This window comes from Lacerta agilis, chromosome 7 (genome assembly GCF_009819535.1).
Source record: "Lacerta agilis isolate rLacAgi1 chromosome 7, rLacAgi1.pri, whole genome shotgun sequence".
Taxonomy (NCBI): domain Eukaryota; kingdom Metazoa; phylum Chordata; class Lepidosauria; order Squamata; family Lacertidae; genus Lacerta; species Lacerta agilis.
In genome coordinates, this window is record NC_046318.1 from 53,537,540 (window position 1) to 53,550,736 (window position 13,197).

A 13,197-nucleotide genomic window follows, 5' to 3' on the forward strand; every position below is an offset into this window, starting at 1 on the left:
AGCACCTTTTGTACACATGTAGGCTTTGCTCAAAAAACAATCCACAAACCATGAAGGTAGAGGCAGCTTCCATGTATCTTTGCTTATCATATATTCAGAAGTCTAGTAGAAACATACTGTCCTCATAGACGTAGAGTAGCATTGTAGCAAAGAATAAAGTTACAGCTCAGTTTTTTAGTGCATGTGGCTCATAACGCCAAGGTTGCAGGTTCGATCCCAATATGGGACAGCTGCATATTCTTGAATTGTAGCGGGCTGGACTACATGACCCTCAGAGTCTCTTCCAAATCTACAGTTCTATGACTCTTATCACTCTATATGCACATATACATTATTTATTGAATTTATATCCTGCCCTTCATCCCATAAGGGCCAATGAAGTGTGGGATATTTTAGCAGTCAAACCTAGCTGTATTTCAACAAAGTATTTTACCTGCATTATCTTACTGCTGTTGCATAAAGGAAAATGCATGATTGTGACCACAATTAAGTAAGTAAAGCATTTTTAAACTTACTTCAAAGTGTGGTCTGTTTCAATGTATGAGGGTGGGGGAGTCAGCTACTTCCTGCAGCTGAATATACAGTGGTACCTCGGGTTACATACACTTCAGGTTACATACTTTGCTTCAGGATAAGAACAGAAATCGTGCTCTGGCAGCGCAGCGGCAGCGGGAGGTCCCATTAGCTAAAGTGGTGCTTCAGGTTAAGAACAGTTTCAGGTTAAGAACGGACCTCCGGAACGAATTAAGTACGTAACCAGAGGTACCACTGTATTAAAATGTTTAATAACCTATTCCTTTGCTTCTGTCAAACAATGGGATTCAATACTCTGCTACTGGGGCTCCCTGTGTGCTAGCCCTGTGGTTTTAATAATAGGCACCACCAGCCACTTTTTCTTTTGTTTGTTAACCCACACGTGTGGGTCTCTAGAGGAGTAAATATAATTAATGTATCCTCTTACCAATTCCCATCACAGGTAGAAATTTAGTTTTGCGTAAACAAGCAAACATAAACAAGCAAATGCCTGCCTGCAAGTTTGAGCAAGGAAGTTCCTATCTCATCTTGGCCACAGACTAACCACGTGGCTTTAGGCAAACCTTTATTTCTGTGCCCTTACCTGTAATGTAATAATAATACTAACCTATGTTATATTCCTCTTGTAAGGATTAATAATAAAATGCATGAAAAGCTCTATGAATATATCATACATATTACATAAATAAGTTATAGTAGTATTTCGTTATTTACCAATCATGTTTTAGTGATGGTGGTACAGTCGTACCTCGGGTTATGTCTGCTTTGGGATACTTACTTTTCGGGTTACATACTCCCGCACACCCAGAAGTATTCTGCACAGTTCACACATGCACAAAGCGCAATTTTCAGGTTACATACTTTTCGGGTTACAAACGGCAACCCGGAACCAATTAAGTACGTAACCTGAGGTACCACTGTATTTTGGAGTTAAAAGTACCTAACACAACTGGTGCATAGTGTGCATAAGAGATGGGGAGGAGACATTTCTTGTGTCTGCATATACAACCACCAAGCCTTACTATAGCCACACTGTTATTATTCTTAAAACTTGACTGCCCTCCAGTTCTCAGGACATCTCACTTGTATCATTTTCACTTTATACAAACATGGAAAGATAACCTTTATTTAGAAAATCGTTAAAATTCAGTTTGCAGCCATGATTCAAACCAGTCACCTGCTGAACTTTTTGTTTCATTTTATTTAAGGTTTGCATGATGGAATTTAAATTTACACAAGAGAGGCTGCATGTTTTAGATCAATACTGCTGACATTTTCTACATTTTGCTATACCTGGTGTGGTCTTGAATTTTTGCCTAAAGACAACATATAATGGATGTCAAGGAAAGCTGCCCAAGTGTTAGCATCCCCAGCTCTGATGAACACAGAGTGAAGAAAAAAAGATTTACTGTAAGTATGTGAGCATAAAGCACTTTTCGAAGTCAATAGGGGCTTATTCTTGTGCTCCATTTCATATTCAATTAATGGTGTGGTTTGGATGTAATGTTAAACCATTATTTAGCACTATGTGAGCAAGCCTTGGGCTGACATGGTTTGCCCTCCCTTCCTGCATGAGGAAGAGATTAGAAGTACCGGTATGTGCTCGCTGTTTACACATCCAAATACTGTGGTTAGTTTAAACCAGGCATAGGCAAACTCGGCCCTCCAGCTGTTTTGGGACTACAACTCCCATCATCCCTAGCTAACAAGACCAGTGGTCAGGGATGGTGGGAATTGTAGTCTCAAAACATCTGGAGGGCCAAGTTTGCCTATGCCTGGTTTAAACAGTAGTTTATTTAAACAAACCAGAATCAAAGCATCGTTTATGATTCTGGCTTGTTTCAACCAACAGTCGTTCAGATTAACTAGAATTCTCAGTTCAGATTTAACAAGAAGCAAGCATGATGTTGATTGATCCCTTAAAACAAAATATGTTTAGTGTTGTTTCCAAATCATGCCTATTAGCATATATGCAAATCTGGGTGTGAAGGTTAATATGTTAACTCTGATTTTATGCATACTGTAGAATTTAGTACACATAAAAATGTGCAGCATAAGGATATTGTAACAGTTACCCGGTATGTTGTTAAAGGCTTTTAAACATCTGAACTGCATAGCAGATCCAATTTATGTAAGTTGCTGATCAGCATTATTAAAAGCAGAAAGCAACAGCATAGACAGTGGATCTTTTTTATTTTATTTAAAAAAAAACATTGAATACAAACACATTAAATTACACTATTTCCCCTCTTTGTTAGTCTTGGTGCCCTTTGCTTCTGTTTCCCTTTCATTGTTTCCTGTTCTTTCTCCCCACCCCATCCCGGTAGCTTCTCTGGATGTGATTTGTATTTTTATTCTGTGTGTAATTTTGGCATTGGACAACCTTCTGTATTTTGTTATTGGACTAAACAATATTTCAATAGTATTCTTCTTCAGTAGGTTTTGGAAATCTGCTGAAATGTAAGGACGACAACCTAGTACTTCTTTCAAAAACATGGTCTAACTTTGTTTTGCTGAGCAGTTTCCTCTGCAGCTGAATGATGTTGACCATCATAATACTTTTCCTACCCTCTCTGGCACCCCCTCCATCAATATAATGCAAATATATTGTAGCCGTCTTTCCTTACCTCCGAAGGAAAATACTGTTCCTTGATGTAGCCAAAGCAGAAGCCTTGTTAGATCAAAATAGAACTTAAAAATGGACCTTGTTATATCAAAATGGGCCTAACAGGAAGTGTCAGGATTGTAATAGGTGAGAAAATGGAAATCTTGAGTGGAGCAGTGAAAGAGGAGATATTTAATATTTTCCTCCTACACCATTTCTAATATAACCCCTCCCACAAGCTGCTCTTAGAATGGAGTAGAAAAAACCAAAACATTAACGGGTACCTCCTTTCCCCCCACTGCAGGTTGTTTTGCTGCCTGGAGGGGTAATTAATTTGTCTCCTTCAGGACCGCTGAAGGAAAAGTGTTTCCATTCATAACATAAATAGATAAGAAAGTTGGAAAGGCTAAACTATATTTTTATTTTGGAAATGAACTGTGAGTCCTCTGCTTCATATGGATACATTATAGTGTTATATGGATTGACCAATTGAGAGTGAATGTCTTCTTGATGGTAGGTAAAGAAAAGGACAAAAACATTATTTACATTTACTTACAACATGAAAACGGGACGTGGGTGGCACTGTGGTATAAACCACTGAGCCTAGGGCTTGCCGATCAGAAGGTTGGTGGTTCATATCCCTGTGATGGGGTGAGCTCCCGTTGCTCGGTCCCAGCTCCTGCCAACCTAGCAGTTCGAAAGTATGTCAAAGTGCAAGTAGATAAATAGGTACCGCTCTGGCGGGAAGGTAAATGGCATTTCCATGTGCTGCTCTGGTTCACCAGAAGCGGCTTAGTCATGCTGGCCACATGACCCAGTAGCTGTACGCTGGCTCCCTTGGCCAGTAATGCGAGATGTGCACCGCAACCCCAGAGTCATCCTAACGGTCAGGGGTACCTTTACCTTCACAACATGCAAACAAGAAAGGATATTTTGTTAATTGTTGAGCTATTATATTTGTATTTGAAAATGTTCTTAAAAACATCAACAACAAACCAAAAGCACACAAACAAACAAAAACTAGAGCTCCCTGTGGCCACATTAAATTGAGGAGGGGGATAAATCCATTGAGAGATCTGTGTTCACATAACATACCGGTACATTATGGCCTTCAAAATTGGTTTCTCAAATTCCAAAGTAAATGCAAACTCGGGAATTAATAGCTTTTTTGTTTTTCATAATTCTTTGAGAACCAGAGGGTATGCTGGTTCTGCTGTGGAATTAATGAGCTGCACTTCCTGAATGTTACTAGCAATACAGAACTTTGTTGGGAAAGTATCTTGAGAGGTTGGGCTGTCACCTGATTTAAAAAACCTTGATTAGTGCTATGTGTTAGTTTCTACTAAAAACAAAAACCCAAATACCGTATATACCCGAATATAAGCCGACCCGAATATAAACCGAGGCACCTAATTTTCCCACAAAAACCTGGGAAAGCTTATTGACTCGAGTATAAGCCGGTTCACCTTTGCCGCTGTGGAGAAGGAGGAGGAACGAGCAGCCCAAAAGCAGCCCTTTGGGCTGCTCCTTCCCCTTCCTCCTTTGCCAAGTTTGCATTTATGTGAGCAGTTCAGGAATGGAACAAGCTGCCTGGGGAGAGTAAAGAACCGCCGTTCTTGTACGCTTCTTAAGGAATGGTTGACTGGGGAGAGCGGGTGGTGGCACGAGCGGAGAGAAAGGGCTTCTTTCTCGCCGCCCCCACCGCCCGCCTCACTCGAGTATAAGCCGAGGGCAGCTTTTTCAGCACAAAAAATGTGCTGAAAAACTAGGCTTATACTCAAGTATATACAGTAATCAACACATTCAACCTATTTTTATCTCATTTTCATACTTATATTTTTACTTTGCAGTATGATCATTATGTGGCAACTCATATAAAAATTTAAATTATGATGATCTAGACAGTACCTAGCAAATAGATGGTGTGAGACAACAAAAAGGATTTTTATAATTGCACATACTATACATCAAACACTTTCTAGTTTAGCTTTGTGTGACAAACCTTGTTAAACTAATTCATTATAGTTGGAATGGTTGGGAGTTTCCACTTGGCAGCAATCAATATGCCATTAGTAACACATTACCAGCTACTTCAGTTCTTAATCTGTACTATTATTTATACATCTTAACCTGATTACATCATGATGCAGTTTGAGTTCACATCCAGAAATGCTTATCCAGAGTTTCTTAATCTGTAAACATTCCCATCATTCGTGTTTTTAAAAATCCAATTTCCCCCCATCCTGCTTTTTCAGCAGTTTGAGTAATCCAGGGGTCAGCAAACTTACCATGCCTCGGCCCTGTGTCGGCAGCTCCGATCACGTGGAGGGTGGGGGAGCGCGCGCCCATACACATGCGCACACACTATTTCCAGCACACTTACAGGTCAGAGGAGCACTGGAAATAGCTTGTGCGCATGTGCACGGGCCTCCTCCGACCCGGATGTGCACCGGAAATATGCATGCGCACAAGCTATTTCCGGTGCTCCTCTGACCCAGAAGTGGGCAGCTGTGGCGGGGGTCACCGGGGGCCGGATAAATGAGTCCTGCAGGCCAGATACGGCCCACGGCCCATAGTTTGGAGACCTCTCGAGTAATCCAAACAGCGAATCTATTGTATATTGTCTAGTGTTAAATACCACTAGATTAGTAGTAGTAGTAGTAGTAGTAATAGTACTATTCCATTTACCAGGTTTTTTGTTATGCTTATACTGGCAGAAATACCTAGAATGGATGTGAAAATAAATTGCCATTGATTATTGGTTAGATGTTTCCCCAGGTGTCCTTTTGCGATATATACGTACTGAATATGTATACTACTATGATTTTTTTTCTTGATTTGCAAGTAGCTAAGAATAGATGACCATACAAAGTAGAATTTGCCTTTAAAAATGTACAAAGCAAAGCTATGTGCAAATTAATGTTTCCTTTGAATCAAGAGTCTCCGCTGTAAATTTGCAAATCATACATTTAATATAACATGTACCGCTTTGCAGTATCTAGTCCTGCCCACTATAAATAGTAGCTGTTCTAATTTCTAGAGAGTATGTTCTCTAATCATGTGCAGTTCAGTTATTATGGAAGGTTACTGTTCTTGCAAGCTACATTCTTTTTAAGCAATTGCTTAACTACTGTATATTTTCAACCTTTTCAGGATAAATCTAACACAACTCTGTAGTTTATATCTGCACCTTTTCGCTTTCATTAAAGTTTAATTTAAAGGCTACCCCCTAGAAACATTTTGTTTCCCTGGATGTTAGGCCCTGGAAATATTGTAAAAGTCTGTTTTTACTGGCGTAGATCAAAAAGTATCTAGCACAAGTGGAAAGGGATATCCATTTGTACAAGAGAGGCCAAAACCTTTGCTGACTCTCCCACCCTTCTGTAGCCTCCCCATCTCTCTAATGATTCCCCAGCATTCAAGACTCACTCTTTGATGAGCACCATGGAAAAAAGGAGAAAGGAAAATCCCGTTCCATAAGTCATGTTTTTCTTACAGGTCCAGGGATGCAAGATACTTAACAGGAGATAGCAATGCTGAAATATGCTGTTCTATATGTGCAATTTTAACAATAAGCTCTTATTGACTACAAGTTGGTGTGGCATTTACTTGGAGCCTCTGTTTTGGGTGTTCTGCACTGACACTCTTGGTATCGTCATGTTGAAAAATTCTAATGTGTTCAGCAGCCCTGTATTGGAGAATGCAATGTGCTTTCAGTCTCATCCTGCAATTATGTATAAAACTCAGGCTCAAAGATTAAATAGCAGGTAAACGAGCAACAAACGTACACAGGTTCATTAACTCACAACTGTGTTACTTTAATATTTGCATTTCTCACTAATTTTACTTTTGTATCCCTACAGGTTTACAAAGTTTTGGTCTCAGTTGGCAATAATGAATGGTTCGTCTTCAGGCGATATGCTGAGTTTGATAAACTGTATAATACAGTAAGTAAAAGGAGTTGTGCTAAAATTGAATCAAGGAATGCCCTTCTGCCAATACAACTGTGTCTGGAAGATATATAAACTCCAAAGTTAAACTACCTGTGTGTTTTGTGTATTTCAGCTAAGGAAACAATTTCCCACTATGAACTTGAAGATTCCTGCTAAAAGAATATTTGGAGACAATTTTGATCCAGGTAAGTCACATAAGTTCTTTTCTTTTATTGCTCTTTTTAAACAGTGTCTGCAGAAGCTATTTTGAAAGCCACTAAATGGTTGGAGTTAGATACCATAGGCCAAAAGTCAGTGGACTTTTTTTGTTGCTTTTTTGCCTTTATGGGAAATCCTTGCCTATTACCGGTAGCTGCAACTTGCCAGTAATTTTCACACAGTGTAACTGACGTGCACTGATTGGTGAATGTATGTTCTCTGTCTTTCAAAATCCACGGAGTATTAATTCAGAGTAGCTGATTTCCAGAGTGCAGTGCCTGATTTTCTTTCATTGAAAACATTTGTCTGTAGAGGAAAACATTAAGCTGATTTACCCTGCAATCAACGTCATACATCTGTTTGTAGACCTGAAAATACACTTGCAAGAAAAGGGATGCGTAAATAATGGAGGACCACAGGGGTGTAAAAATCACCAAGCTGAAAGTACAACATTGCACATGTGACATTTGGATTTTATGTAGAAATGTATAAAGTCGATGGCATTATGAGTTGCATCTCCTGAACATCCACATACAGATGGTGCAGCTAAAAATAATAAGCGAGATAACAAGCACAATCTTGACAGGTCTTTTGGATGTGACCCCCCCTGGCCTCCCCCCCCTTAAAACTCCCCTGAGAATTAAAAGCAGCTTTTCACTCAGCACAGGGTCGGGCTAGAGTTCTGGGGCTTGTTGGGAGAAGGGAACAAGGTACCGGTATTTTTGGCATATAGGATTAGTTGCATCATTGTATGGATTGTGGATGGAGGTGTTAGGTTTTTCCTGGCATGTCTATATTCTAAAGTACTGCTGCAAAGTAAGAAATGCTATTTGTGTTTATAATTCCAATAAACTCGAACATAGTGTCTGCTTAAAGTTATTTTTAATAGTAATACAGTATGACTGGGTATTAGAGTTCTTAGCTTTTGAGCCATCTGATCCGCTGGTACCACATACTTGTAGTGCATAGTGTTTGTTTATGACCCTCCTCTTGGGGTACATTTTATGTTGATTCTGTGTGGACTGACATGTGGCACAAGCCCTTACCAAGCAAAGGGCTGGTTTGACCTTTTAGTCTCTCTGCACAAATCTGTGATTAGATTCCTTGAAAATCTTGGTTCAGTGCTGACTTCATTCTATTTATAGCTTAAGACTTTTGGAACAGGTTGAAATCAAGACTTTGTTAATCAGTGGAATTCTGCCAACTCAAGCGCATTAAGGATCAGGGGTTGTTGTTTTTATTTAAAAAAACAATGATAGTGCTTAATGCAGCAGGTTTCATGCACACCACTACCATTCATTTGTTATATTGTAAGTGGTATATTCTGGTCCATTGTGGAATGTATAATGCTAATAAAATAAAAGGGATGTAAATTACTTTCCATTTTAGCAATTCTGTAAACAACCAGACCAATTTATGCTTACTTAAACGCAAATAAAATTTCTGTTATATCTTCTCAAACTCAGCTGTCAACCTTGATTCATTCAACATGTCCTTTCTACTGCATATATTATATCCATACATGTTGCACCAGATTTCTTTCTTCGTTAAATTTTGTAAAGATTGGATGATAGGATAATAAATGGGCAATGAAGCAAGTATCTACAGGGTAAGGAGAGGTATGCTGTGGGAGGTGGAGCAGGCCAAGTAAGGGGCACGCAGCACAGGCAGTTAGTGATTGTGCCAAGTGCCAGACCCTCCTCCAACTGGGGAATTGCAGTTGTCGTATAAGTCAGCCTTTGAGACTGCTGCTGTTGCTGAATGCCAGGTCAACTCTGAATAAGACCTCCCTCACCCATGATCTGAATGTGGATGAGCAGGCCAATCTGGTCTGTATCACTAAGACTTGGGTGGGTGAACAGGGTACAGTTGGCATCACCCAGCTGTGCCCACCCAGTGCAGTATCCAGGTAGACTTGAGGGTTTGGGAATTGCTGTGGTCCCTAGAAATTCTCTCTCTCTCTCTCTCTCTCTCTCTCTCCCCAGGCCCTCTGTCCAGTTGTGGGGTGGGGGGGGGCAGGATCTAGAGTGTGAGTTCCCAGCATTGGACAATCAGGACAGATTAGAGAATTTGCGGGTTCACCTCCTGCCACACTGCCCAGCAGTGTCCTTGCCTTTGCTGAAAGAGTTGGTCTTAAGGATTCCAGGACTGCTGGTTTTGGGGGACTTCAACATCCATGCAGAGGCAATCGGCAGCTCAGGACTTCATGGCTGCCATGGCAACCATGGGGTTGTCCCCACATGTCATCGGCCCAACCCTTCTCTCCTCCATTTTAATTGTCTGAAACATTTGTGGAACTAAAACTGTTGTTTGAAAGGATTGGTGCGTATTCACGTGTATTTGTGTATCTCTCTCTTTTTTTTTGTAAGAGCTCTTATTTGTCTGAAGACCAGAAGTTTCTTGCAATCTGGTCTAGTCAGTTTCACCAGCCCATTGACCCTTAGAGGATACAGTCAGGATAACAGGAGCAAGTGGGCCTTTGTCTTTACATTATGGAACTGATTAACACTGAAGTAATCTGAAAAAAATGTGTAAACTTCAATCTAAAAAAAAAATTAAATCTAATGTATGGTCCTTCTTAATTTTCTTTCAGATTTCATTAAGCAGAGAAGAGCAGGGTTGAATGAATTCATTCAGAATTTAGTACGACAGCCAGAACTTTGCAACCAGTAAGTTAACACACACATATATTTTCCTAGAAATAAGGGTATGTTATCAACAGTATAAGGAAGCTATTTACAAATTGCTTCTAAGTGCTCCACTATAAGCAGTTTTTTTTTAAAAAAAATGCACCTGTTACTACCAGATGCCACACATGCAAAAAGGAAAGGCTAATCACTATGAGGTCTTCCTTGAGAGTATTTCAGGGGCATCTGGCTGACCATGATTAGACATAATGCTCAACTAGATGGACTGGTTTGCTCCAGGAAGGAAGGTCTAATGTTCATCAGTCATTGACTTCCCTAAATAAGACTTATTATGAGATTTTTAAAAATCCTACCTTTCCATTCCAAAGCAAAGTTCTCAAAGCTGTTAATTTCATAAATATAAAATTATAATTAAATATTGTGCATGCCTTTGATGATCATGATTCAAGCCTCAGTAATACTTTGAAGTTACACTTTGTCTAAATAGGAGAAACAGAGGTTTCTAGACCGTGCAGTTTCACTAGTTGGCAAAACATGTTAATACCTTAAAGCAGGGGTAGGCAACCTAAGGCCCAGGTTCTGGTCCATCTTCAGAGACTGATTCCAGAACTTTCTGAGGAATTTGCCTGTTGATGCCAGCCTTCCTGTCACCAGCCTGGTGGCTTAAAGAAATTGACAAATGTGGTCTGGCTCATGATGCAACTGAATTTAGACATTACCTTATCAGACAGTGGTCTTGGGTGTGTTCCTGGTTTTAATCCAGAGCTCCATAATATGAGGCTGCTGGAGAGATGGGAAGAAAACTTGGGTGAAGTTTAAAGCTCTATTTTAATTCTGTGCTAAGGTGGTAAAAAAGCCCAAATGTTGTCAATTGAGCTTTCATGTTAAAATAAATCTATCTCTTAAACATTTTTTCAGATAAAATCTCTTGCATCCACCCACACAGATTTCGTTATTGATGAAGTCTGAGAGCAGTATCTGAATTATCTGCTGGTCCACTCCTGATAGGTATTTTAAACTCTTGTTGTCCAAGGATGTGGACAACATGCTTTAAGAGATTTGAAACACCCACTCTTGTTCCCTGATTTGTAATCTTCCCTAGGCCATTTAGACTTGATGCACTCTTGAATTGGCTATTGCACAGTGCTCTACATTGAGCTGCCTTTTGGAGACTGTTCGGAAGCCTCAGCTACTGCAGCATGCTGAGCTTCTCTTGAGAAGTATGGGTCACAAGAAGCATGTTGTTCCAGTTCTGGCTCAGCCATGTGGGTTTATTTTAGTTTCCAGGTCCAGCTGAAGGTACTGACAGCAGCCTTTAAAGCCCTGCAAGGTCAGAGGCCTGCATCTCTCCAGGAGTGCCTCTTTCCAAATGTACCTCCCCATGTCCCCTGATTAAAGGGGGAGGCATTGTTTATACCCATCCACAAGGGATATAAGAATTGTACCAGGCATAGGCAAACTTGGCCCTCCACATGTTTTGGGACTACAACTCCCATCATCCCTGACCACTGGTCCTGTTAGCTAGGGATGATGGGAGTTGTAGTCCCAAAACAAACGGAGGGCCAAGTTTGCCTATGCCTGAATTGTACGAATACAGAGCAGTACCTATTCCATGTAGGACATATGCTAACTTAGGCAAGTTTGGCAACTTCCTGGGTGACTTCCCTGTAGCTTGCTAACACGAAGCTTTGTCCTTTTTTATCTTTTTCTTTTTTAAGGCTTTTAGCAGAGTTCATTGACTGTGGCACTAGTTTTTGCTGCTGGAGTTTCTGTTGCTTTGCATTTGGTTGTGTGCAATTTTCTTTGTGCTAGTTTAAGTTTAGTTTTAATTAAAGTAGCAAATTAGAAACAGAAAATGACAGTAATGCTGAAGGTGTTAGAAAGGAAATGGCTTATTCCAGGTGGTGTTCACAAGTTATCCAATTAGTATACACTATAGAAGTGGGTGGAAATTTGGTTCTAATTAATGAACTCTGAAATTATAACATGGAAATTGAATAAAAACAAGGAATAATGCAGTTAGATTAACTCCATGATTTGATTCAGCTTCCATCTTATGTAGTCATTATAGTTTCTGCTCCTGTTTTATTTCTGCTCATGTGCAGATAAAATAGAAATTTGGTAATGTTTCTTTCTGAAAGTTGTGAAATAGAGAAGCTTCCTTTGCTCACATTGAAAAAGTATAAATGTACCATTATTTATAATGGATGCATTTAACCTCCACCTTTTTTTTTAGCCCAGATGTCCAAGCATTTCTTCAGATGAACAATCCAAAGCACCAGTATGATCCATCCGAAGATGAAGATGAAAGGAACAGTCAAAAGGTAATTAAAATTTCTGGGTTCCTTCCTAGAAAGTGTGGATTCTTGTTGTACAGTGCAATGGAAAGTAAAGCACTGCTTGTATCTCCTCATCTGTAATTAGAATTGTAAGTCCACATGATATTTCATATAATTCCACTATTTGAACCTTGGACTACTTTCTATTCTACTGCCTATTTTATTGCCACACATCCTGTGTTCCAGTAAAGATCATGACTATTATATTTATAATATTGGTTTGGATCCTTTGGTCTTCCAATAGCCACGTTACAAGCACATCTAGGATGTTAAAATAGTAAACATAGCAACAGCAGACGCTGCTTGCTTATCATCAAAACTGATTCGGAGATTATCCTAGTTCTAGGGAAATACTCAAGCCAACTCTCTCACTACTTACTTTAAAGCCTTATATACATTTTTTGTTCATCTATTATGCAGTGCTTGGTATACAAAGTGCTGTCTGATCTTATAGAATTATTAGTCATACTTAGGGTAGATCTATTGAGATTGATGGGTCTGCTCTGAGAATGTAGGAATAAATGTTCTTCCTAGCAAATAAAAATAATTAAAACCTTGATATGACTCTTATTATTCTTTTTTGTCCTCTTTCTTTCAACAGCTAAACTCTACCTCACAGAATATCAACCTGGGGCCATCTGGAAATCCTCAGTAGGTTTTTAGTTAAATATAAACCAAACGTTAGACTGAGTTTGTTAACCATGAAAAATTTCAAACAGCTCCATGCATATATTTGCCCTTTTGAGCAGCTTTTGAACAATTCCTCCTTCTCAAATCAGTACCAAGAAAATATTTCTTGTGAGCTTAGTGCAAACTAAAGGGGGAATGACAAAGTTCTGGGAATCTGGTGAAACAAATGTTGAGCAAAAACAAGCAAGCAAAACCAAATGTGGAGGACAGTGATGAATAAAGCAGGAAAT

The 13,197-nt window shown here is 39.5% G+C and overlaps 1 protein-coding gene and 1 long non-coding RNA gene across 5 annotated transcripts in view; one reads left to right on the plus strand and one right to left on the minus strand.

Moving 5' to 3' along the window:
* Positions 1-13,197, plus strand: part of LOC117050039 (serine/threonine-protein kinase Sgk3) — a 51,203-nt gene that overhangs the window by 31,307 nt on the left and 6,699 nt on the right. For 3 of the 4 annotated variants that reach the window (XM_033155333.1, XM_033155335.1, XM_033155334.1), the window contains 6 exons: positions 1,743-1,944; positions 7,003-7,086; positions 7,205-7,277; positions 9,884-9,959; positions 12,175-12,262; positions 12,879-12,928. In XM_033155333.1, the coding sequence (XP_033011224.1) occupies positions 1,867-1,944; positions 7,003-7,086; positions 7,205-7,277; positions 9,884-9,959; positions 12,175-12,262; positions 12,879-12,928 (449 nt within the window). In that variant the 5' untranslated portion in view covers positions 1,743-1,866. The remainder of the gene's footprint in view (positions 1-1,742; positions 1,945-7,002; positions 7,087-7,204; positions 7,278-9,883; positions 9,960-12,174; positions 12,263-12,878; positions 12,929-13,197) is intronic. The other variant, XM_033155336.1, reaches the window with a different exon arrangement.
* The window catches only part of LOC117050041, a 57,151-nt gene that overhangs the window by 16,543 nt on the left and 27,411 nt on the right, over positions 1-13,197 (minus strand). The window lies entirely within an intron of this gene.